Below are 23,501 nucleotides of genomic sequence, written 5' to 3' on the forward strand. Positions count from 1 at the left end.
TTTTTTTTTGACCTGAGTTGCCAGCTAACTAGCCCCTGAAAATATCTATCCCACGCTCAGTCAAGAATAGAGAGCAAGATTTATCAATGATGGAGAGCACCCAGTGTGTTTTATTGGAGTCAAATACATTTAGTGTACTCTATGGCCTGTGAATTTTTTAAATGTATTTCACTATTTATTTTTAGAAATATAATGCACATTGGCTGCCATATTTTAGACTATACATGGACTATAGACTATACATACTCCTGTTTAGCTGCCCATAATATAGATGAGTATGAGATGGAAGCAGATAATATTTGTGTTTAAGCTTCAAGCAGAGAGCAGGTCGGATATAAACCTCACTGGAGTCCAGATGGTCTTGAGATAAGCAGTAGGCACTTCCTGGCATTCTGCATTTATTATTTATTTATTTATTTATTTTTTAATTGTGGATGTAATCCATTGACTACTTAATGGCACTCTTCACATTTCCACACAGTGGTAAGTTGTGATAAAAATCCATAAACTGAAGGCCACAGACTGTTTGCATTTGCACACATACTGCTATAGATGTGTATAGCCTTTGATTCTGAACACAGCAGACCTCACACTTACTCCAGTTGTTGCAAATTGCCAAACTCATGTACTCTGAAAGGCATGTTTAATTGATTCTATTCATTAGCTGTGCTTCAAAATAATACCCTCTAACTATCTATGTATATGTGTGCGTGTGGTTGTGTGTGTCTGTGTTTGTAGCCCGACACCGCAATAAGGTCATTCCATTTTCTCTCAGGCTGTCTATTAATCTTTAAGCACACTGGGCCTTGGGGCTCTGATTTTATGTTTGTCTCCATCCAAGGCATTTTTTTTTATTTTTTTATATTATTTGAATTTTCCTAAGTGGCGGCTTTTGTGAGCTATTAGTGGAGTGCAAAACATTACGGGAGCTTAGAAGAAAGGGTAGAAGAGACAGAGTGAGAGCTCTTTGCCCCTGACCCATATTACAGCACATTAAGCATCTCTGCAATCTCTCTTCCTCTCTACCCTACACACCCACAGGCCTACAAGCACACTTTCTCTCTCTCACTACATCCTCCTTTGCTCTGCTTTCTGTCTTTCCTCCCATCAAGTTCTCTCTGTCTCTCCTCTGTCTTTCCTCGCTCCACACTGTCACAGTCCCTTTGTCTCTATTTATCTCATCTCCAAAGGCTTGTTATGCCGCTTGTCTTAATGCACTCTCGCTTTCCTCAGAAGTCTGTGTTGTTAGAGCTGAACTAAAGGCCAGGGAGTGCTGCACTCAGAGCCAGGGCTATTCATCAGTGTCACAGCAGCCCTCCACTCTGCTTCATTACTGACTGGCTAATGGTACAGATCAGTGCAGTTTATTTGCTATAATTAGCTAGCTCCATTTGGCCAGCACAGCCCCAGTAAAGCCTGCTACACTTCTGCTGCCCCCTGCCATGCCACCGTGCGTGTGTGTATGCACGAATGCTTGGCTGTTGGGCCTAAAAGAGTCATTAAAAAACTATACTGGCACATCAGTTTGACATTCTCCATTGCCTTGCGTCAACCATGTCTTTTAGCGTCATGCTTGATTGCAGAGCAAAAAGCCGTGAGCCCAGTAAAACTTTATAAGCTCTCTGCTTGTAAAAAGTACTAATGTATATTGAAAATGCATTGCAGAGAGAGGGGGATTGGAACAGAGAGGGAATGAGTGAGCGCCTAAGTCAATCAGTGGATGGCTGACTGACTAATGAGTGACTGAATGAGTGAACATGTGAGCAAGCCGGGAATGGTTGGCTCTCTCCCTGTGGTTGCAGCCTCTACTTTGCTCCTCTCACACAGAGAGTAAAGAAGTCTTTGCATCCCACTCAACTTCTTCTTACAGTCTCCACCAGTATTCCAGTCTCCTTCTTGACTTCCAATTTAATCTCCTCCCCCATACCCTCTTGCATTCTCCCCCTCTCACTTAATCTCCCTGTCTTTCTCCCACTCTTGTGTTCTTAAAAGCTGCAGCCTCTTGTTTCGTCGTCCTATGCAATTTTAATCCCCCTGCCCCCAGTGGGGGAGAGAGGAGGCAAGGGGTGTATTTAGCATTCTCCCACAATGCTGGTGCTAGCTCAAGGGGGACTACAGTGTACGTCACTGAGATGGAGTCACAGTGTACTCACAGAGTAGAGGAGATCAACCCTGTCAATAATTTATACAGAGCATGCTGTTGCTGTGCACTTGTCCACTCTTCCTGCAACTCTTTTGTCTGTTCTTCCTTCCAAACCTTCTTTCCTGTGTCTACATTGGATTCCTGGCCACAGTTTCTCACAATTTTAAGTGCATACCCATCATTTCTACTCACCCTCAACCCATTGATGCAAATAGCCTGCTTCTCCAAACAGCCAATCAGTATGGTGTTATGTAGACAAGGTCAAGAGGTTAATTTGCTGTGAAATCACACATTAGAAATTGATGCATAAGCTGAGCTACTTTGATTGAAGTATGTTGTTCCAGCATCTCAGAAATCGCCTCCTGGGATTTTAGTGCTATAAAGAAAGAGAAAGTGTGAGATCAGCTGCTGTAAAACAGGCAAAAACACCTTAGAAGTGAGAAAGGTCAGGGGCAGATAGCTGAACTCGCTCAAATAAACAGGAAAACAGGAAGGCCACAAGTACGCAAGAGCTCAGTCCCAGAGTTATGTGCAGAACAGCCACAGCATGTCTGAATTGTGACTCATTAAAATCTTGAAGGTGCTACAGCAGAAGACGATGCTGGGTCCCACTTTTGGCAGTTAAGAAAAAGAAGATGAAGCTCCAGTGGCCACATGATCATCAAACTCTGATGATCAAACAGTGGAAATGCTTCATCTACTCGAACAAATCTTGATTTTTGTTGTGACATGCCCACAGCAGGGTGAGAATTTGAAGTAAACAGCATGAAGTCATCCATCAGTCCTGCCTTGTGTCAGAGGACCAGCTAGTGGTAACTGTGTGGGAGTATTTTCTTGCACAAATTAGGCCCCTCGATACAAGATGTTGAGCTTCATTTGAATGTCAGAGCATACTAAAGCATTGTTGCTGACCATATATTTGAGTTTAATTTATTTGTTTGTTTTTAGAGTGGTTTCAGGAAAGTATTTTAGACTCCTTTTTTATGCAAATAAATTTTAAATAAATTTAAATATCACATTTACATAAGTGTGCAGAGCCTTTGCTGTGGCACTCCAAATTGTGGTCTAGTGCATCCTGTTTGCTGTAATTCTCTTTGGGATTTGAACTTTGGAATCTACTGGCAAACTGAACTGATTGGACATAGTTTAGAAAGTCACACACACTGCATGTCCGGACTAAAGCCAAACCATGAAATCCAAGGAAGTCTCTGTAGATCTCCATGATAAAGCTGTGGTGAAGCCAACTGTGGTGGAGGGCAAAGGTATAAAACCATTTGTAAAGCTTTGAGTGTTCCCAGGAGCACAGTGACCTCAATAATTCCTCTTCTTGGAGTTGGCCATCCAACCAAACTGAGTAACTGGGCAAACAGGCCTTGGTCAGGGAGGTTGCCAAGGTCCCAACGGTCATTCAAACAGAGCTTCAGAAGTCCTCTGCAGATATGGAAGACCTCAGCCAGAGGGACGACCATCTCAGCACCACTCCATCAACCGGGCCTTCATGGCAGAGTGGCTAGACAGAAGCCACTTTGAATTAAAGTCCACTAGGAGTTTGTCAAATGGCATTTAAAGGACTATGAGAGCATGAGGAAAAATACTCTGTGATGTGATGAGACATGAACTGAACCCTTTGGGAAGATCTCCAAACGTCTGGCGAACACCAGGCACTGCTCATCACCTGGCTAATAATAAGTTTGTAAAAATTGAAGAGGTTTGAATACTTTCTGAAGCCAAGTATATCAGATCACATCCTAGAAGGATGTTAAATAATTAGTAATGTTAATCAGTAATTAACATAATGGGTTTATTATCAGTAATTGACTTTCAGCTGACTTATGGAAAACATAATCATTAATGAAAATAAATGGTATGTACTTTGAATCTTTAGAAATCAGTCAGCTGTTTTTGGACATTTTGTTGTGTATTTCTAGCTGTGGAGCATGTATTAGATGTATCTGTTCCTGTTAGCTGACTATTAAGTGTGCTTGACTGCAACTATTCAAAGGAGAGCATGTAGGGACCGCTCTATATATAACACTGGCAAATAAATTGCGATAATGACCATTGGGGTTGTTCTGCAACCACTGTGAGCTGCTGTGTTTGACTCTATGCTGCTATTTCCCCCTGTTCACCAGAGGGGCCATTACATGGAACAGATCCCCTGGGCTCGCAAACAGTTTATTATTAGTTAATTTGTTATGACTGGGCTTTGTCATATGTGTTTAGACTGAACTCATCCTACATAACCAGGCCAGTTTTATTCATGTCTTTTTAAATGTTCAATTTTCTCCCCTTTTCTCTTCTAACTGCCCTTCGTTGCAGTTCTTGTAGCTGCTGCTCTGCTCACTTCTTTGATTCTGTGATTAGCATTCTGCTGTATCACCATTCTGTCCATCACTTAACGTACAGTGGAGCAGCGGCGCCTCACAGTGAAACCCAGCAGTTGTTGTCAGTCTTGTTCGAAGATAAAACGTGACACGGATGCACAACGCGCACACGCGAATGCGTATGTTGCACACACATACACACAGGCTGATGTACACGCATACATCCAAGTTGGCACACGCACAGCGGAGATGAGAGCTCTGACAGCTGCACTTCGCTGAAAGCTATCGAGTTTAGAATATCATTAGTTTTAAAAGGGCAGCCAGGCAAGGTGAACTTACTCACTACTCAAAAGTAGAGGAAGCTCTGAGAAAGTTTCCCCTCCCTCCGATTCCCGTCTCTATCTGCAGATTCCACCCACATCAATCTTGGATAACACTCCTGTTTATTATGGTTTTTAATATACTCTGTCACAGACTTAATCTACAAAAAGCTCCAAAAACCAGTCGCTATCAGTGTCCTCTGGAGGTTACAGAAGTTGCTCTCCGCTATCTTATCTGCACAGTAAATAGTGCTGCTGTTTTAGGGCTGGGGGACATGAACAGATTAGGCAGAACATAAGAGAAGAGGCTCTGAAATGATTAGTATTCCGCCTGGTCTCCTGCTGGCAGTGGAGCTCGTAGTCGATTGGCTTCCATTAACCTGCCAGTCTGCTCTTCATTACTTCATTAGAGCCGGCATGAAGGCTTGAGAAAGTTCCATCACAGTCCAGAGACTGACTCGCTGTAGTTCACTTTGCAGCCACTGCACGCTACGTCGTAGTCCACGTGTGTGTGTGAATGCCCGTCCTTCAGTGCATCCTGTTCTTTTAGTCCTTCTTCAGCTTTGTACTAGTGACCATGAGTAAATGATAGCAATTCATTACTTAGCAGAATAGCAGTCCCAGCGTAGGATAAAAGAAAAAAAACTTCATGGTTTCTGTGTCTGATTCACCTCTACGGTTCCATTTGATTTGTTCATCAAACCTCTACTTCCTGCCAACGGGAAACATTATTTATGACTCATTCCCATTGCAGCATCACAGCTTTCTGTTTCAACAAGCTTGTGCATACATTTAGTCAGGACAGACGCACTCATGCACTCACACACAAACACAAAGTTATCTTTTAAGAATGCTGAGGGATGTGTTGGCAAAGAATTTGAACATTTGTCCACAAATGTTATAACACACACACACACAACCACTCACAAAAACTATAGGTATTTTGTGAGTTCTCATTATCTTGTTCTTCTGGGATGGTTGAAGAATTTATTAAAAGAATATATTAGCAGTGAATGTTCTTGTTGAATTTTTTTTTTTTTTTTTTTTACATTTATCCATCTGAAGGAACTGTCTGCGAAAGGAGCACTAATGATTTAAATGTAACCATGATATAAATAGCAGCAGGAAGTTATTTCCACGTTACACTTCGTTTGATATTTTAATTGAGAATCATTCTATGGCTCTCCATAGGGTGCAGAGAAGCATATAGTGCTTTGAGTGCTTAAGAACTTTTTATTTTCTTAGGAAAGAGGTTGAATCTAAAAATTATTCTCTCCAGACTTCAAAAGACAATGCTTGTGGGACCTGAGAAGGAAGAGAAAATCTTTGCAAGTGAATTCGTTTTTGAGGTTTTTTTCCTCCCAGTGTTGGTCGACAGCTTTCTGACACCTGGTTGATGTTTCTGTAGATGATTTTCTTTGTCTTAATCTAATGCTGTTAATCCTGCAGCATTATGGAAAGCTCAGATGGATTTGGCTATCAGTTTCACCATCTATACTGCTTGAATATTTCTTTGGCAGATCACAGTATTTTGCCATCAGCTTATGATGCATATGCGAAGATGCTCTGGTTTTTGTTTGATATCTTGGAGCTTCTTTTTATATCATAAACAACTAAAAAAAACATAAATTATTCAGAGGTTATTTTCATCTTAGGGTTTGGTGTTGTTTGGTTTGCTGTCTCCATTTTTGGGGTTCGAAACTGTCACTCCTTTCAGTTCCAAGTAGGACTGATATGAGGTTTTTGTGTTCTACATGCTCATTCATATTTAAGGTGATCACTTACGTAAATGAGGCCAGGCAAAGAGGAGTCTCACCTCGCTCCCTGGTGCATTGCCTGCTCATAATAGTCTCAGATAAATGGTTAAAGGGAGATGTGCTGCCAGTTGACTCATGCAGTGACTCATGCAGTGTGTACTCAGAGGAAGAACAAAAATAAAACCGCACAATGAGGCGAAAGATAAATCGTAAGGCATAAAAGAAATGAATTTACTATTTATTTTCCATTGGGGTTGATTTTAGGTAATTGGTTATATTCTATTTACAAGGTTCATATTTTTTGTCAGAATATCTTTTGTTTATGAGAGTGTAACACTAGAACATCCTCAACATTCAGAGACATTTTTACAGAGAAACGCATTTAGATCTTTCGACAAAGGAGGTTTTAGTTACAGAGTGAGATGAAAACTTGGAAGATGAAGTGACCTGCTATTTTTGGCTCAACAATGGCAGGAAAGTCAGGCTTGAAGTGAGACGAAGTTCAGCACGGCTACTCTTTGGTGTTTGCTCTTTGATGTGGTAGTGCTGTGATAGACCCCAGAGGCTGTACTTAGACTGTCCATGTCAAGTTGGACTGCAGGCTGACGGATTTCACGGCACGGTTCCTGTGGCTCAAGTGGCCTTGTTTGACATGAAAATGACACCTACTGAAAGCTTCCTCACCTTCCATTGTCTGGTATTATGTTTTTTGGCGGGTTTTTTTGGGGGGTGGGGGGGGGGGGGGGGGGGGGGGGGTGAGGTGAACTTTCCAGAGCACCCTCCCTTAGTGGACAAAAGTCAGAAAACGTACAACACAACATACCCTTGCACAGTCAGAGAGAAAGATGGGAAAACAGTTTGAAGGAGAATGCATTGTGAACATGGCAAGTGTCTGCTCTCTTTCATTTGTTCAGAAAAAGGAAATGATTTTTCAGATCAGATTTTATTACAGTTGTCTGGAATCACTGAAATTGCAAAGGGAATAGAGGGAGACAGGCAAGATGATATCCAAACAAATGAGGAAAACAAATCATCTACACAGATTATGTTTGCCAGAGACTTTCATGAGATGCAGAACAAGTTGTACAAGAGAAACACTTTCACGTTTCGTTCGTTTTATTTTGTGTGTTTTTGACTGATTGTTTTTCACAGTATTTCGGCTGTCTCCTCTTTCTCGCTCTGTCTCTGTACATGAATAAGTGAGCGTGCACAAGTACAGCTGTCTGTCTTCTCTCTTTTCCTTGACCACATCAATCTCCCCACAGCTCAACCCTGCCACACACACACACACACACGCACACACACACGCACACACACACGCATGCACACACCACTTACCCCAAAGTCCCCCGTCTAATTCAGCCCACTCAGACTCATTGTTAAGGGGACATATTGGAAAACCATTAGTACTCATTATGCTTTATAGGCACCCGTTCTCCCCATTCTGTCTTTTAATCACAATCCATCCCCTCGTGTGTGTGTGTGTGTGTGTGTGTGTGTGTGCGCAGCTACACACATAGTGTGTATGTGTGTAGCTGTGCTGTATCCATGTACGTACACTACAGCTACCCCTGCTCAGCAGACAGTAATGAACCACTTTCACCATAATGCATTTGGGACACCACAAAGTGCCCCCACCATCCTTCCAGCCCCAAGTCAACCCCCCCCCACCTCCTCTTTTTATAGGGGAGTCAATGGAACAGGCGCCACCTTTTATGGCAGCCCATCTGAGCTGCAGCAGTGTTGTGCATTTGTGAACCATGTCAGCCAAATGGGATCAAATGCAGTGCAATACAAATAAAAAGAAATTGGACTGAATAGGCTATGGATTCCCTTTTTTATATGAACTCCTCGTAGGGGTAGAAACCCTTATAGGGAACTTTATGAGTATCCGTTCAGTCCTTGTAACTCCAAATAACCTGCCTCACATAAAGTGTTGAATATCCTGTTACTGCTCTGTACTGAATTGTGCTCAGGTTTGATCGTCCATGTCAGCGTGTGTGTGAATGTGCGTGCATGTGTTTTGCTGGCAGCACGGAGAGAGATGGCAGTTTTGGCCATATGCTCTGTGACGGACACACATACACACATGCACACACTAGTAATGAGTGGATTTAAATTCCGGTTGTTCTCTCCCGGCCAAGGCAACTGTCATCATTGTGCAGCAAAAGTACCATAATCCATCTGTGGCATGACAGCATCCTAACAGCTCCACTTCGCAGCAAGAAAAGCTATTCTTTATGTCTCTCCATTTCTCACTCTCCTCCTTTTTTTTTTTCCATTTTCACTCCCCGCTCTTCACATTCCCCCTCTGGACTGGTTTTTATTCTTCTCTCTTGTCTCTTTTCACTTCTCTAGTTACGTTTTTTTTTCCACTTAATCTCCTTTTCTGGGGAAAGTTTTATCTGGGTTTGATTACAGTAGAGAGGCTCAGTGGCTCGAAATTATTGTTGACCATCATGATGATGGCAATGACGATATTCATAATTATAATTATGCTATCGATGATGATAATGATAGAGATCAGAATGACAATGCTATTAATGGTGATGATTAAAATGGAGATGAGGATGATGACAGTGAGGATGATGACGACGGAGACTACAGTGATAATTGTTCTTGCTGGCTTTCTGAGCAGTGTCCATGTTTTCACCTTGGCCCAGATGGAGAGAGACAGACGGAGGGGACGGACGCCAGCCGCAAGAGGGACACTCGCTCCTCAGCCGGGCACCACAAGAGTGAGGACACCAGCGACAGCAGGGAGGACGAGGCGGCAGTGAGTCTTTCTTTCTTGCTTTCTTTCTTCTTTTTTTATCTCACAAGTGTGGACCGAACATGTGATGTTCCGTCTTAACCAAACTTACCCTACCCCACAGATATCTTACTAGAAAGTAACTTTGGTAGAGGTTAAAGTCACCCATTAGAATATTACTTAAGTAATAAGTCTTAAAGTGTCTAATATTTGCTGTACTTAAGTATCAAAAGTAATTTTCTGATATTAAGTGCATTTAAGTGTTAGTAAAGGTACAGTAAAAGTTAAAGTAAATGCTGTTAATAGAAAAAAAAGTCAGAGAACAAGTAAAGTACAGTTCCTCCCAGAAGTACTGAAGTACTCTAGCAAAGTACTATTACTTTCTAATATTACACCACTGATTGCTCGCGTGTGTGTGGAGGAGCTCATTAGTACTGCAACAATCACAGTCCGGATCTTAATTATCATCAAGCACTTTGGGCTCTGTTCTCTGTGCTCCAGACTACCTCCTCGCCCCACAATGGAAAAGAAATTAGAGAAGCAAAAAAAAATAAAAAATCTGGATACAAGTAAAGGTGTTTATGAAATGGGCTAATGTAGAAGGGGAAACATTAAAGAGATGGCATCTGTGGTCAGATTTCATCATTTGGAAACTTTTCTTTTTACTGAAACCCATCTACAGCTTAACCTTGTGGCCTCGCCCACTGCAGTGAATTTTATTAATGTTTTCCAGCTCTGGGAGGTCCACAGCTCAAAATATATTGTGAATACATCATGCAATTTAACCTCCTCATCAAGCATTTATTCCTGTGATAGCTTTCATCCTGAGAGACGTGAAATTAGACAGAGCGATATCCAACAGCACAACATGAGACAGAGTTTGGACCAATGCCAGAGATCATTAGCACTTGGTACATGCAGCAGTAAACCACTGAGACAGTCTCATGCTTTAACTCTTATTTCCCCTGACAGTGGGTGGATTTTAGGGTTAAGTACAGCAATTCTGGACTCACAGATAATTTCCAAATGCTGCAGAACCTCCAGAGCACATTAGCTTCATCTGTGTGGTGAAATGCCAAGCTACTGTAGGTTCCAACAAGCAGTCCAAATGGGGATTATTATCAAAAAGTCTTCCAAAAAAAACTGATAAACTGCTGTCATTACTGTGACAACCCGATTCTCCAAATCCGTAGCAAGCTCTGTGTGCAAATGTTTACAGTCTGATCTGAATGTCTGCTAAGATGGATTACAAAGAGAAATATCTTGCTAATTCATGCTTAGATGAGGTAATTGAGGTTAAGGACCCGTTATAGTCAGGAAATGTTGATTTTATACCCTGTCGCTTATTTATGACTGTCCGTTCTATACAAGACAGTGGATTTTAATTTCAAAATGTGATGAAAAACCATTGAAAATAAGACTGTACGTCTGTGGGGTATGTACACTCTCAAGAAATTACACGGAGCAGTCAGAAACACTGTTCTCCTTTGCTGTGATCTTTTATATCTCTTTTCTTACAAAAATGATATCTAGCCATTTTCTGTCTGCGTTAGTGAAGTAAAAAAAGACTCTTTTAAAACTCTCAAGAATCACCATTCATCATTTGGCCTTGAGGCAGGCAATTTATTATCAGCCCCTCCTTCCTCTACCTCAGCCGACCAGGTTTCCACCCAGGCACTTGCCACTCATGTTGACAGGCTGTCTGCCTTGAAGTAGTATCTTGCCTGAGGCTCAGTAATCTATAAAACTACCCAAAGTGCTGAAGAATCAGGCCATGAAGGCAAACAATCTGCAGTAATTAAATGTTCACTGCATGTCTGGCTGTGTGGAATGTTTTATATTAAAAGAGGCCAAAATCATTGAAGAGCAAGGGCCATAGACAGATACAGATTAATGAGATGTATCAGATCTAGTTATTGGTATTTGGATAATAAAAGGCTTTTACCTCTCTGCCTGCTAGAGAAGATCATTACACAGGGCTATAAAGGAAGTCCCTGAGAAGCTGCTGTATGTGGAGTGAATTCAAATGAATTAAACAGTTAAGAATCAGTAACAGCACAGTTTATTCTAAGAGATTAACAGTGCTGGCTTGCTATAATCAAGAAATGGCACCCAAAAGGGACCTGATTTTAAATATCCATGTTGATTTTGGCCAATATTGTATGTATCTCTGTTCGACATACATTCACAGAGTGTTTTGTTTGGAACACCTGCACACCTGCTTATATTCGTTATCTAATGATCCAATCATGTGGCTGTGGTGCAATGCATAAAATCCTCCAGATACAGGTCAGGAGCTTCAGTTAATATTCATATCAAACAACAGAACAGAGACAAAATGTGATCTCAGTGACTTTGATTGTGGCGTGATTGTTGGTGCCAGACGGGCAAGTTTGAGTATTTCTGAAACTGCTGTTCTCCTGTGATTTTTACGCCTAACAGTCTCTAGAGTTTACTCAGAATAGTGTGAAAAACAAAAAATATTCAGTGAGTGGCAGTTCTGTGGACAGAAATGTCTTGTTGATGAGGGAGGTGAGAGGAGAATGGCCAGACTGGTTGGAGCTGACAGAAAGGCTACGGTAAGACACATAACCACGCAGAAGAGCATCTCAAAATGGGCAACGTGTCAAACTTTGTGGCAGATGGACTACAACAGCAAAAGACCACGTCAGGTTCCTCTCCTGTCAGCCAAGAACAGAAATCTGAGGTTGCAGTGGGCACAGGGTCACCAAAACCGGACAGTTGAAGACTGGAAAAATGTAGCCTGGTCTGATGAATATGGATTTCTGAGGGATGCAAATGGTAGCTTCAGAATTTGGTGTCAACAGCCTGAATCCATGGACCCAACCTGCCTTGTCTCAGCATGAGATGTTCAAGCTGATGGTGGCGGTGTAATGATGTGGATGTTTTCTTATCACACTTTGAACCCCATGATTCTGGTCAATCATGGTTTGAATGTCACAGCCTATTTGTGTATTGTTGCTGATCATATTCATTCATTTATGGCTACAGTTTATCGTCTTGTAATGGCTACTGTTAGCATGATAATGCACCATGTCACAAAAGTCCTCTCAAACTGGTTTCAGTGAACTTAAGTGGCCTCCCCAGTCACCAGATCTGAATCCAGTTGAACACCTTTGGGATGTGGTAGAACAGGCAGCGAAAAGCTGACAAAATCTGCAGAAATTATGTGATGCTATTATGTCAACATGGACCAGAATCTCAAAGGAACGTTTCCAACTCCTTGTGGAACCCATGCCACGAAGAGCTGAGTCTGTATGGTGTTCCTAATAAAGCACTTGGAGAGTGTATATTCCTTCTATTGTATCACAGTCCAAATGATTTCTGACCTGCGTGTGCAGCAGTAACTGTATCATTGAGAGATCTGACAGTATGACACAAAATGTAACATCACTCACCATAATACACCATACACAACATACACTGTGTACTTGGCCACACACAAGCTGTAGCTGCAGGAGTTTTAAGACCCAAACACAGTTAAAGTTTAAACCCAAATACGTTACGATATCGCTGTGCGGCTGTCGACTAGCCGCGGGGAACAGCCAAGAGAAGAAGACGATATATCTCATTCCATAAAATTCAGTCGTCCTCAAAATCGATTCAAGCGAAGGCTTTAGGAAATGTGCTTGAAGAGATAAGAGTCATGAAGGGAAGCCGGCAGGGGTTTTTCTGAACGGCCCTCCTCTAAACTCTAAACCTGCCTGATAGCGTTAGGGCTCCTCTTCTGTTACAGTCAAATGAAAAGCTGGCTCTCAGGATGAGTCAGTCTCGTGCATTGAAGCTGAAATATTCGGCTGCACTGTAAGCATTCTGCTGAAGTCACTAAAATGTGTCAGAAAGTTTATTGCAGGCTCTTTATGAATTTTAATAGCATCACTTTGTCATTTTTCTCCCTAAACAACGAGTGATATATTTGGTTTGCTTCAAATAATGATCACTTAGATGAACTGTGTTCATACTTGGACGGTAAACACACTCTAAATCATCACAATTATAATATAGGAGATAGAATTGGCCCGCTACAGGAGGTGTTTATTTGGATTTACGATCTGTAGAGGGGATAAGACTGAGCTCCGGTTATGGTTATCTGTAACGCTGCTTTATTTGTGACAAGCACTATGTTCTGTCCTTTCAAATGTGTGTGTGTGTGGATGTCAACACAGCTTACACTTTCTTCACAGACATTTCTGTTCAGCTCTATAACCACATCTTTTTTCATCTATAATTTACATACCCATTTACCAGCTCTTTGTTCCAGCAATGCTTGACCTCTGAGTGTGAGTGTGCTTGTGTGTGTGTGTGTATGCGTGTGTGTATGTAGCGCTCTGTGTTTCACAGATCTCTAGGCTTCACTGCTCATTGAGCAACGACATCTCGAGGAAATCCAAAGCAGCATACATGTAACTGACACCTTCAGTCAATGTGAGGCTGCTCCAGTGAGAACAGTTCTTCACTTTGAAAATGTCAGTGCTAAAGGTCAAAGCTGTAGTCCATGTTTTCAGGCCTGATAGCAAGGGATGAGTTAAACACCAGATGTGTATGTGTCTTAGAGAGCGTGAGAGAGTGAGTGAAAGAAAGAGGGAGAGGGAGGGATGATTTTAGTGTGTTTAATGTGCTGTAATATGGGTCAGGGGGACAGAGATGCCTCCTCTCTTAAGCTCCTCTAATGTTTTGTGCTGCACTAATAGCTCACTGAATCTACCATTTCAGAAAATCTCAGACAATGACACCAGGAAACAAACACACACACAAACACACGCTCACACACACAGATAGAAAGCGATATTAGTGCATTACTTACTGCTTAAATTGATTTAATGAGGACTTTTACACAGTGTTTTCATTTGTTCATCTATTTCTCACTCTGCTGACTTTAAAGCGCAATGCAGGTGACAGACAGTGGCATACTTTGTGTGAGTAAAGGTGAAGAAGAGAATGCTGGCCTCTGATAAAAGCCTTGTAAATGTGTCCTACGCTTCTCTTGTTTGTTGTGAAATGGACAGAGAAAAGTGGTGGCAGCAGGAAGAGGAAACACAGGGAGTGTTAAACTGACCACATTAGAGTGAAGTGGAAAAACACAAGAGAGGCTAAAGGACATGGGTTGATGGAAGGAAACAAGAGAAAATCACAAGTAAAGAGAGGGGAGAAGATGAGGAGCAGGATCTTCTGCAGAGGAGTAATTACATTTCTCTCTGTCTCTGTGAAAGGCTGCGACTGAGCAGGAAATGTTTGCCTCTGCACCTTTCTTTCTTTGCCTGCAAATGCCTGAAATTGCAGCTTTAAATAGTTGACAGAGTGTGTCCTGGTTGGCAATTACAGGAACTGACTTAGGGTGTTTTATTATTTTTTTTAAAGACTTGGAATATCTCTCTGGCCACCTGCTTTTCAGGATGAAACCTGCAGTAGATTTACACTGTCGAAGACGTGTGTGTGTGTGTGTGTGCGTGTGTGTGTGTGTGTTTGTGTGTGTGTGTGCATGCCACCTCCAGGGGAGCCTCCAGATGGTTACCACTCTGTCTGACATTAAGGTTATATAAAGCAAGGTGCATTTTTTTTTTGCTCATACCATTTGGTGCTTACATATTACCATGTATGTGGGCATGTGTGTGCGCGTACTGTTAATATGGATAAGACGTGGATTTTGTGCTCTGCGTCTTGCTTTTCGTCTCTGCAGGAGATTGCTTTTGTGGGTCCGCCCCTTCATCTCAAGGTTCCTGATGAGAGGGACGAATGATGAAGGCGAAAGAGGAGGGTTGGGGGCTTCACAGGAAACAAAAAGGCTCGAGGACAAAAAGAGACAGAAGAGAGGAGAAGATTGGATGAAAAAAATACACAGCCTCAAAACCATATATTAATATTTCAATGTATTATAATTAGATTATTTTTTGCTATATAGAAGACGTTCTGTTTACTAAACACGAGAAAAATAGAAATGTAATGATTGCAGCTAGTGTGGTCAGTGTTATTGATTGGTCAGGCGAAGACAGAGGCAGAGCTGTGGCTCCACTCTTTAAAATAACTGTCTCTGATGTAAACGGACCTGCTGTGATCACGGATGTCAGCTGATCAATACGGTGCACAAACAATGCACAAACAGTTCAGACTGTATTGGGTAAAACGTGTGTCCAGCTGCTGTTTCACTGGTAGCTGCCTGGTGCACCTCCCCTCTCCACTGACTGATACTAACTACACCACTAGCCTCTACTTTTCCCAATATGTAAAAACTCAAAACGTTTTAATTATTGGCAAAGCTGCTGCTCTCATGAATTACGGCAAGGTGAACCTGCCGTGTTATGATCGACCAGTCAGTGTCACCTGAGCTGAATTAGAGACTGACTTGTTTTGTGGTCAGTGCAGCTACTAGATACAACATACTCCGTGTATGTTGTGTATGTTGTGTGGCGCCTTTACTCTTTTTCTTTGAGGATTAATTCTTTCAAAACCACTTCTACGCCTCTGAAGTTGCTTCTTCATTTTTGAAGTGGAGCCTACAGTAACATTACTGCACATTCCCTTTCATGTGTGTTGCTGCTGTACATAGTCAAAATGTAAATATACCAAGACTTTACCATAAATATTTGTATCCCATTCCCACTCTGTGCGCACACACTAGGGGTACCATCTAGTAAGTAAACTGACAACGAGACGAGAAACATGACGAGATCCCTAATTCAGTCACATAGTACTTGACTCTGCCAGTCAAATTCCAGGCTGAAATTAGTTTGCTAATGACCAGTCAGAGCTGATGTTAGTTTAAAGTGAAACATCAAGTAGTTACACTCATGTTATAAGGGCCTATAGGTCTGTGCTTTGCTCTGTTGCTTTAATGACTAAGATCAGAGAGTTATTTTAAAGAAGAGACTGTGAAGAGTATTTTTTTACCATAATGTGACATATTAGCTGTAAGGTGTAAAAAAAAAAAAATGCATCACAAACATGTTGCTCATTTCACAGTATCAACACAGAAGTTACAACAGGGGAGATTTGTTGTACATAATCACAGAAGATGAAAATGTTTTTAACTTTCAGGTTAATAAACGATCATAAATCAATATTTTAAGAACCCTATGTTATAGACCATCACACACACACATAGACACATACACACAAAGGGCAGGCCAACAGCTCTCAGTGCACTTCCCCATTATAAGACAGTGGACAATAAAAGTCCAGTTAGCCAAGGTAAAGGCCTGCAAACAAGGTCAAGGAGAGGAGAGGAGGACGAGTGTGAGGAGATATTTCACAGGAGGGTTGAGAGAAAGGGCTGCACCACTGTCTTTCACCTGACGGAGATTTTAATCATAGTGGCAATTTTGCGGCAGCTCATAAACTGCAGAAGCCAGGCCTCATTGTTAACCTCCAATTGCTTTCAGGGCCGTAAATATGGCCGCCTTACATCGCTCCGGCCTTGCTTGTAGTTTATGGGAGATGGGACGGAGCTGGTGCTGCCACTGAGAGACTTCCCTGAGAGTGATGAGGAGCAGAGAGCACGGAGTGACTAGTAAATAAACACATGGCCGATCAGCGAGACTGAGCACACTCATCCGCACCGCGCAGGCTTGGCTGTGATGATACAATGCTGTGACTGCTAGCTGGGTATTAGGCTTCATGTAATCTGTAAATGGACCCAAACACAGGGATTAGCATCATAGCGTAATTGCTCAATTTGACATTTAGATTTGACCGTGGAGATCAGTGACACATAACTCATTTTTCCAGGTACCCATTACATTTATTTAGCATTTGAGCGTTGTCACGGATTTAAAAAGGAGAGTCAGTGAGCGATTCAGGGTGATGAATCCAGCTGGTGACTCAGTGGCCTCATCTCTGACATTTGGATGACAGAGTTCTCTCCTGCTGGCTGATTGGATCCACAGCCAGCCAAGTGGAAATGGATCTCACATGAGGCATTTGGTACACCAGCCTGAGCGCCCTACCCCAGGATGCTTGGAGCTTGTGCACTTTTGTTTTCTCCAGTGTTGTCTCTTCGGTTTCCTAAAGAGTTTAGTTAAATGTTTTTTGTCCTTAATCAAGGACTCCACTGAGAGTCTCTCAAAGTACTGCTACAGGTTGACAGTCTAAATGGGAGATAATAGAGCTATTATGGTGGATTCATCTCTACCGCTAAGTAAGCAAAGCAGTAAGCTGTAAAGCACAAACCCAGAGCTTTTAGATAATGGTGGATTATGACAACTTGAACAGTGGTAACTGTGGGAAGGTTAAGAGAAAGAAACTGAGACGGTGAGGTTTGTTATACAAGAGTGACAGACAGTAACTAACTATAGCCCAGACAGGATTTGAAATAAAGTAATAGTAATAGTAAAACAAAGGCAATAGGTAAAATTATTAACTGTCCATTGTAAAAATCCATCACAGTCATGGTTCTGCTGTAACTGTTTAAAGGTACCTGCCATAGTTGTGCACACATATGGTTTTGTTGTGCAATGACAAATTGTTTCTGATGTTAAAGGTCACACACACAGGTTTGGGTCATGTTGGCCACAGCTATGAAATAAGACCCAAGTTAATATTAATTAAAAATTAAAATTTTAAAATTGAAATGATGTTTTCTCTACTGATTTACTCCATTGTTATAGTCTTGGATTAAACCCAATCAAAGAACTAGAACTGTATGCAGGATTTATCTGGTGTTTACATCTGAACAGTCAAACCTTTTATAGTACCGGCCCTTCTGCAGCAAAGCAAATCCCCTTGATAATTAATGTATTCCCTAGAATGTACATAATTTCACTTCAAACAGCTTGGTTCAGCCACAAGCCTCTGATAAGTAGCTGTAACCGTACAAACAGTAAATTCTTCTTTGTCATTTTTCAAGCTTGGGGCTGTTGCCAGCTCCGTTATATGAGGCTATTTGAGGGTTCAGTCCAGAATTGTTTTCCCTCTTGGTGCTTGGTGCTTGATTTCACTCATTCTCACTATCACCTCTTTGGCATTTGTCAGCCTGGTGCTGGTTCACAGAGGCTGGAGATCCAAGCTATGGGCCTGCAATAAACTCCCAGGCAGGTCTCCAGCACTGAGGTCTGCACTGCCTTCATCCTCTGCTACTTACAGTAAGATGCCAACAGAGTGGAAACCTGTTTCTCAAGACCAACAGCTCAGTGTGCTTATGCAGTGCACTGAACATACAAACACTGTGTACATGCAGACACAGTGTAGAAATATTCTCAAAATGTTCAGCTAAGTACAATACCTACATCCTCATACCAACCAAATTAGCTCTATTCCTTTTTAGGCCTTAAGAGCATTTAGCTTTATTTCCATCCTCTATATCCCAGATAGGGAGGAAAAGAATTACACAGTGGGATCACTCTCAATCCTTTTAGGCACTCTATTGAAACTCTTGCTGCTCTCGCTCTGGTTCCCACCGGCTGGCTCTGTTCCAGCAGTGGTCAGCGCTAAGCTGTTACTGGCGGTCTGTTTACTGTTACCGCTCAGTTTCAAGCTGGGATCATGCTGAGTGAAGGTCACTGGGACATAAGACATGACACTGGACTATGTCTCTGTTTCTGTTTCTGACCTCTTGCCTTCTCTCACTCTGTGGGGTACGTTCTATTACGCTGACATAACAGATGCTGTCTGAGTGTGGTCAAGGTGGACCACTGATGCGGGCATGGGAAAATCCCATCAACTGTATGTAACTATAAAATAAAATGATGCTTCAAAGTTTTGTTGGGGGCACGGCCATCGTGACAAAATGATAGTCAGTGATGCTGTATGTGTGTTAAACACCTTTGGTTTGGCAAATCAAACTTTGGCCAGGGTTTGCAAAAATCAATTTGTATTAATTTGAATCAGTTGTCACACTATGTGTAAAATGTCTACACCATGAGATTTGAGCTATAACCATGAATTCATGTCACGATCACATCTATGAGGGTCACAGACTGGAAAAAGGACACAGTGATCTAAGCTGTTTGTGTTTACTGATGAGATATCTTCTGTTTAGACTGAATCGCTGAGGAAAAATGATGATCTTCTCTTGAAATTAATCAAAATTGACTGTCGGGTATTGATACTAAAAAATAAATAAATTAATAAATAAATAAATAAAAAATGAGCTGCATATTGATCCCAGGTTGTGAAATCTGAGGGTTTGAGAGTGAATGTGTATTGTTATCTCTCTCCAATACAATCGCTGCATATAATATGTGGTAAGGAAATTTATTTCTCCCTCCAGTCATACTCAGAGCATGTATTGTCTTTAACTGACACTGCTCATATCTCATATCAAAGAAATATTCGATACTTGAAAATGTCCTTGCAACATAGCTACACAGACCAACTCATACAGGATCTGCAGTAATAGACAGGAGGGCCAGGATCTTTGAGAACAGCAAGAGCTGATGGTCAGTGGCCTTGCATGGGAAAACACATCAACCCCTGCAAGACAAGAAAGTTCTTTAAGTGCTTAATGTTTTAAGTACTCTTAGGAGGCTGGATCATAGAAAATGGCCCAGCAGTGGAAGTCATTAGTAGAAGCAGAAGTGTGTGTAGAGGAGGCCTTGTGTGTGTCGGCCAGATTTAAACAAGCAGGTGCTGTTCCTCTTGCCACTTGATAAAGGGAAACAAAAACCGAGCACACCTCCATTTTTCTTCTGCTCCACAAAGACTCTCAGAGAACCGGTTGACAATAGAAACAAGGCAGGGATAAGAACCATACCGCAAAAAAAAAAAGCTGAACAATAGAAGTAAGCATTCTCTGTCTCTGTTCATCTTTCTTGCCAAATCTCCTACCACTCAGGCATTTACTTGACAAGAGGCAGATAAGGGAAGTCTTGGCAGAGTAGCACCACGGGTAGGTAGATAGATGGGTGGATGGATGGAGTGATGTGAGTAATTGAATTGGAGACAAAAATTCTTGGTGTGGGCATGTTGTGTTCGTGTGGGTCTAAGGAAGAGGAGGAGCAGATTCATTTGCATTCCCGTGGGAACATTTCCTGCTTTCATCAGTATTCCCCGTTTGCCAGAGAGCAATATCTTTGAAGAGTTGGAGGGGATTTCATGTTTTCCTTCAGCTTTTCTCCAGGGAGTTTTCTATAGGTGCCAGCTTTCAAGTGTCTCTCTCTCTCTCTTTTTCTTTCTTTTTTTTCCCCCTTTAGTCTGTGCTCTTTCATCTAAAAGTGGCATCAAAACATTAACCAGTAAATGGAGATATGTGCCGAATGTAACTCATTGATGTTCCATGATGTTCAGAGCTGTAGAATATGTACTGCTGATCAAAAATAGAGTTGACAATTTTACAGGTTAACACTTGTGTGGGTGTAGAAACTCGCCGGTACAGCAATCAATTCAGATTGTTCTCATACAGAAACAATTGAATACATTTGACTTCAAAGGTCGATCTCTCTGTTTCCCTGCTTGTGTTGTCTCACTGTTTCTATTTGTGTCTCGCTCTTTCGGGATTTTTCTTTGTTTCTGTCCCTCCGTTCCCTCATTTCCTTCTATCATTTCCCTCATTTCTTTCCTCTATCTAACATTTCTTTTCCCCTCATTTCTCATTTGTTCTTTGCTTGGTTCTTTGTTCTTCGCGCCCCCCCCCACTCCCAGTTCGGCTCCAGTGTGCATTTCCGGTCTATAATGTATTGTCTCCTGTGGTGAACCAGCCGGTTGGCCTTACTCCTCATTGATCTCCGTTGTCCCCACGTTGTCCAGCCAGAGGCCAGATCCTGCTGATTGATCTCATCTGGATCTTTTCCTGCTTCACCACTCATGGTCACCCACCTCACTCTCGTCTTCTCTTCAACTCCTTTATTTGCCTCATCATCACTTCTCTGTTGCCTCTGTCTCCTTTTCTTCTATCAGTCTCCATCTCCTCCTCCTAGTAAAAGAGAATAATTCAGGCTAATGTCTGTATCTTATTTACATGCTGACACTTTAACTCCCCCGTTAAGCATTTCCAAGCAGTATATATCCTTAAGTGTATGATTGATGAAGTTGAACAGTTTGAATCATACTTATTAATATTTGATAGCAAACCAACCTTAACATGGGCTATAAAACATTTATTCGTTTTTTATGCACATTTCCATTTAAATTAACGACACCTTTTAAACTGTTTTTAAAATGTTTAAAGCTGATGACACGACTTTTAGTCTAATTATTGACCATGGGAATCATAATTTGAGAAAAGAATTCAAGGCCACTCAAAACAGTCAGGCACTTTAAAAAAAAAAAAACAAAAAAAAAAAAACAAAGAGGAGACATTAAAACTACAAATGAATCCTCCGTGTTTGCTGTGATGGATTTTACTGGCCATGTGAAGACATGAGCCAGGAACAACATAAAGGAGCCCACCCATCCTTTCTCCTCCTCTTCATCCACTGCTTATCATTCTTCCTCCTCCTTCTCCACCCTCTTATATCAGCTCCATTAGTGTCTCCACAACCTCCGCTATTCTTCCGCACTCAAGCTCCTCTTGTCCTTCGACCTCCCCCTCCTCATCTCAGTGCATTTTATTGGTGTGAGAAAAGTAGTCTTTTTGGCATTTACATTAAAATTTCATTTTACGTGGTTCCATCGTAATAAAGTAGAATGATATAATTATAATACCATAATATTTTAGTCAATATAACCTGCTGCACTTGATAGTTACAGATCACACTGCTGGGATTACCATAGGAACCACAGCTTGAATTTGACCTTTAAAAGTCTTTGTGAGTAGGTAGATGAGACAGGCCTCATTTACCTGCTTTTCCAATCGTGCAGCACACATCAGATATGATCTTGCACTTCATGTGCCACTGTGACAACTTGCATGTCATAACAGCACATTAAGGAACAGAAAATGGATTTTAGATTAAACATTGACCATGACAGTGAAACAGCTGAGATAAAGAAATAAAAAGTTGCTTATTCTTCATGTATCTCATTCTGGGGTAATGGCCTGAATGGGTAGACCAAGTAGTCTATTAAGCCACAGCCAGCAGACAGTGCAAGCTACTGAAGTGCATTGTTTGGCTCTGTTGTTATTGTCAGGATATCAATTCCTTTAAGTGTCCTCCTGGATTTATTCTGTCATTAAACATCCCAGTGCCTTGATTTTTCTCACTTGAGCCAGTCGAAGTTTGCAGGTATATTGACACACAAGTCGATGCCGCTGGCTGGGAGGCATGCATGGATCCAGAGTGGCCATTTCAGACTCTTGTGAGATGGCAGCTGGCAGGAGAAAACCAATTTTTATTGGCTTTTTCAATTTGTGCCTGACCGGACAGGAGCAACACTATGTTAATTGCAACCAGTGAATCAATGGTGTAGTTTGAATGAGTGTCTCTTTGTCTCTGGTATGTGCTTGTTCAAAATTGAAAATCCAGAGATCCAAAATGAGTTCATCGGCCTCTGTATGTGAAGTAAAGGTTTGCTGAGCTAAATTAACAGAGAATGGCACTTTGAAACATATTTTCCAAGGTCAAATTCAGAAGTTATAATCACATAGAAAAATATGAATTAGGGATGAGTCAGGCACCTGTATTTTATGAGTAATTGTTATGTATAATAATTTTTTTTCAGGCACATTTTACTGCCTGAGTACTCAAAGCCAATATCTGCAATAAGTAATCTATAATCTCTTTCTCTCTCTCTCTGTGTATTTCAGTCTTGGATCAGCATAGCTCACACCAAACATTAGTCAGCCAAAATCTCTCACACTTTAATACTCTGCTCACTGATAACTCCACAAAATCTATCAACCGGCAAGCAACTGCTTAATGAATTAAATCTGACCGCCCAGTTTATCTTGATATTTGAGGCATAGATGACCAAGAGCAGAAACACTTTCAAAAACTTCTCCAGCTGGTTAAATGAACACAAATCTACAAATCTTCACCAGATGGCTGAAAATTTGGCACTTGTTGAAGGTTCTCCCTCAAGTCTTTAAATTGTCCAAAATACAGCCACAGCCTGCAGGGCTTGAAATGTCTCCATCATCTCACATCTGTTTTCTACTTTTTTTTTTTTTCCAACTGTCATCTGCACTTACCAGAAGTTGGGCAGTTGCCTGGAAGAGTGCAGTTTTGGTTCTCTTTTCACACTAAATTGTGTCTGCATCTCTGCCTAGAGTGAGAAGTGGAACACCTCTTTCTTTTCATGGCTTTAGTCGGCAGAAGCAGCATCTCTACTGAACATATAGGAATGTACATAGAAATATACAAGCATACAGGTGTT

At 41.5% G+C, this 23,501-nt stretch overlaps 1 protein-coding gene across 1 annotated transcript in view; it reads left to right on the forward strand.

The window, feature by feature from the left end:
* b4galnt4a (beta-1,4-N-acetyl-galactosaminyl transferase 4a) overlaps nt 1–23,501 on the forward strand; it is a 126,393-nt gene that overhangs the window by 34,920 nt on the left and 67,972 nt on the right. The window contains exon 2 of the mRNA XM_041039399.1: nt 9,208–9,320. Coding sequence (XP_040895333.1) covers nt 9,208–9,320 — 113 coding nt within the window. The remainder of the gene's footprint in view (nt 1–9,207; nt 9,321–23,501) is intronic.

Source organism: Toxotes jaculatrix, chromosome 5 (genome assembly GCF_017976425.1).
Source record: "Toxotes jaculatrix isolate fToxJac2 chromosome 5, fToxJac2.pri, whole genome shotgun sequence".
Taxonomy (NCBI): domain Eukaryota; kingdom Metazoa; phylum Chordata; class Actinopteri; family Toxotidae; genus Toxotes; species Toxotes jaculatrix.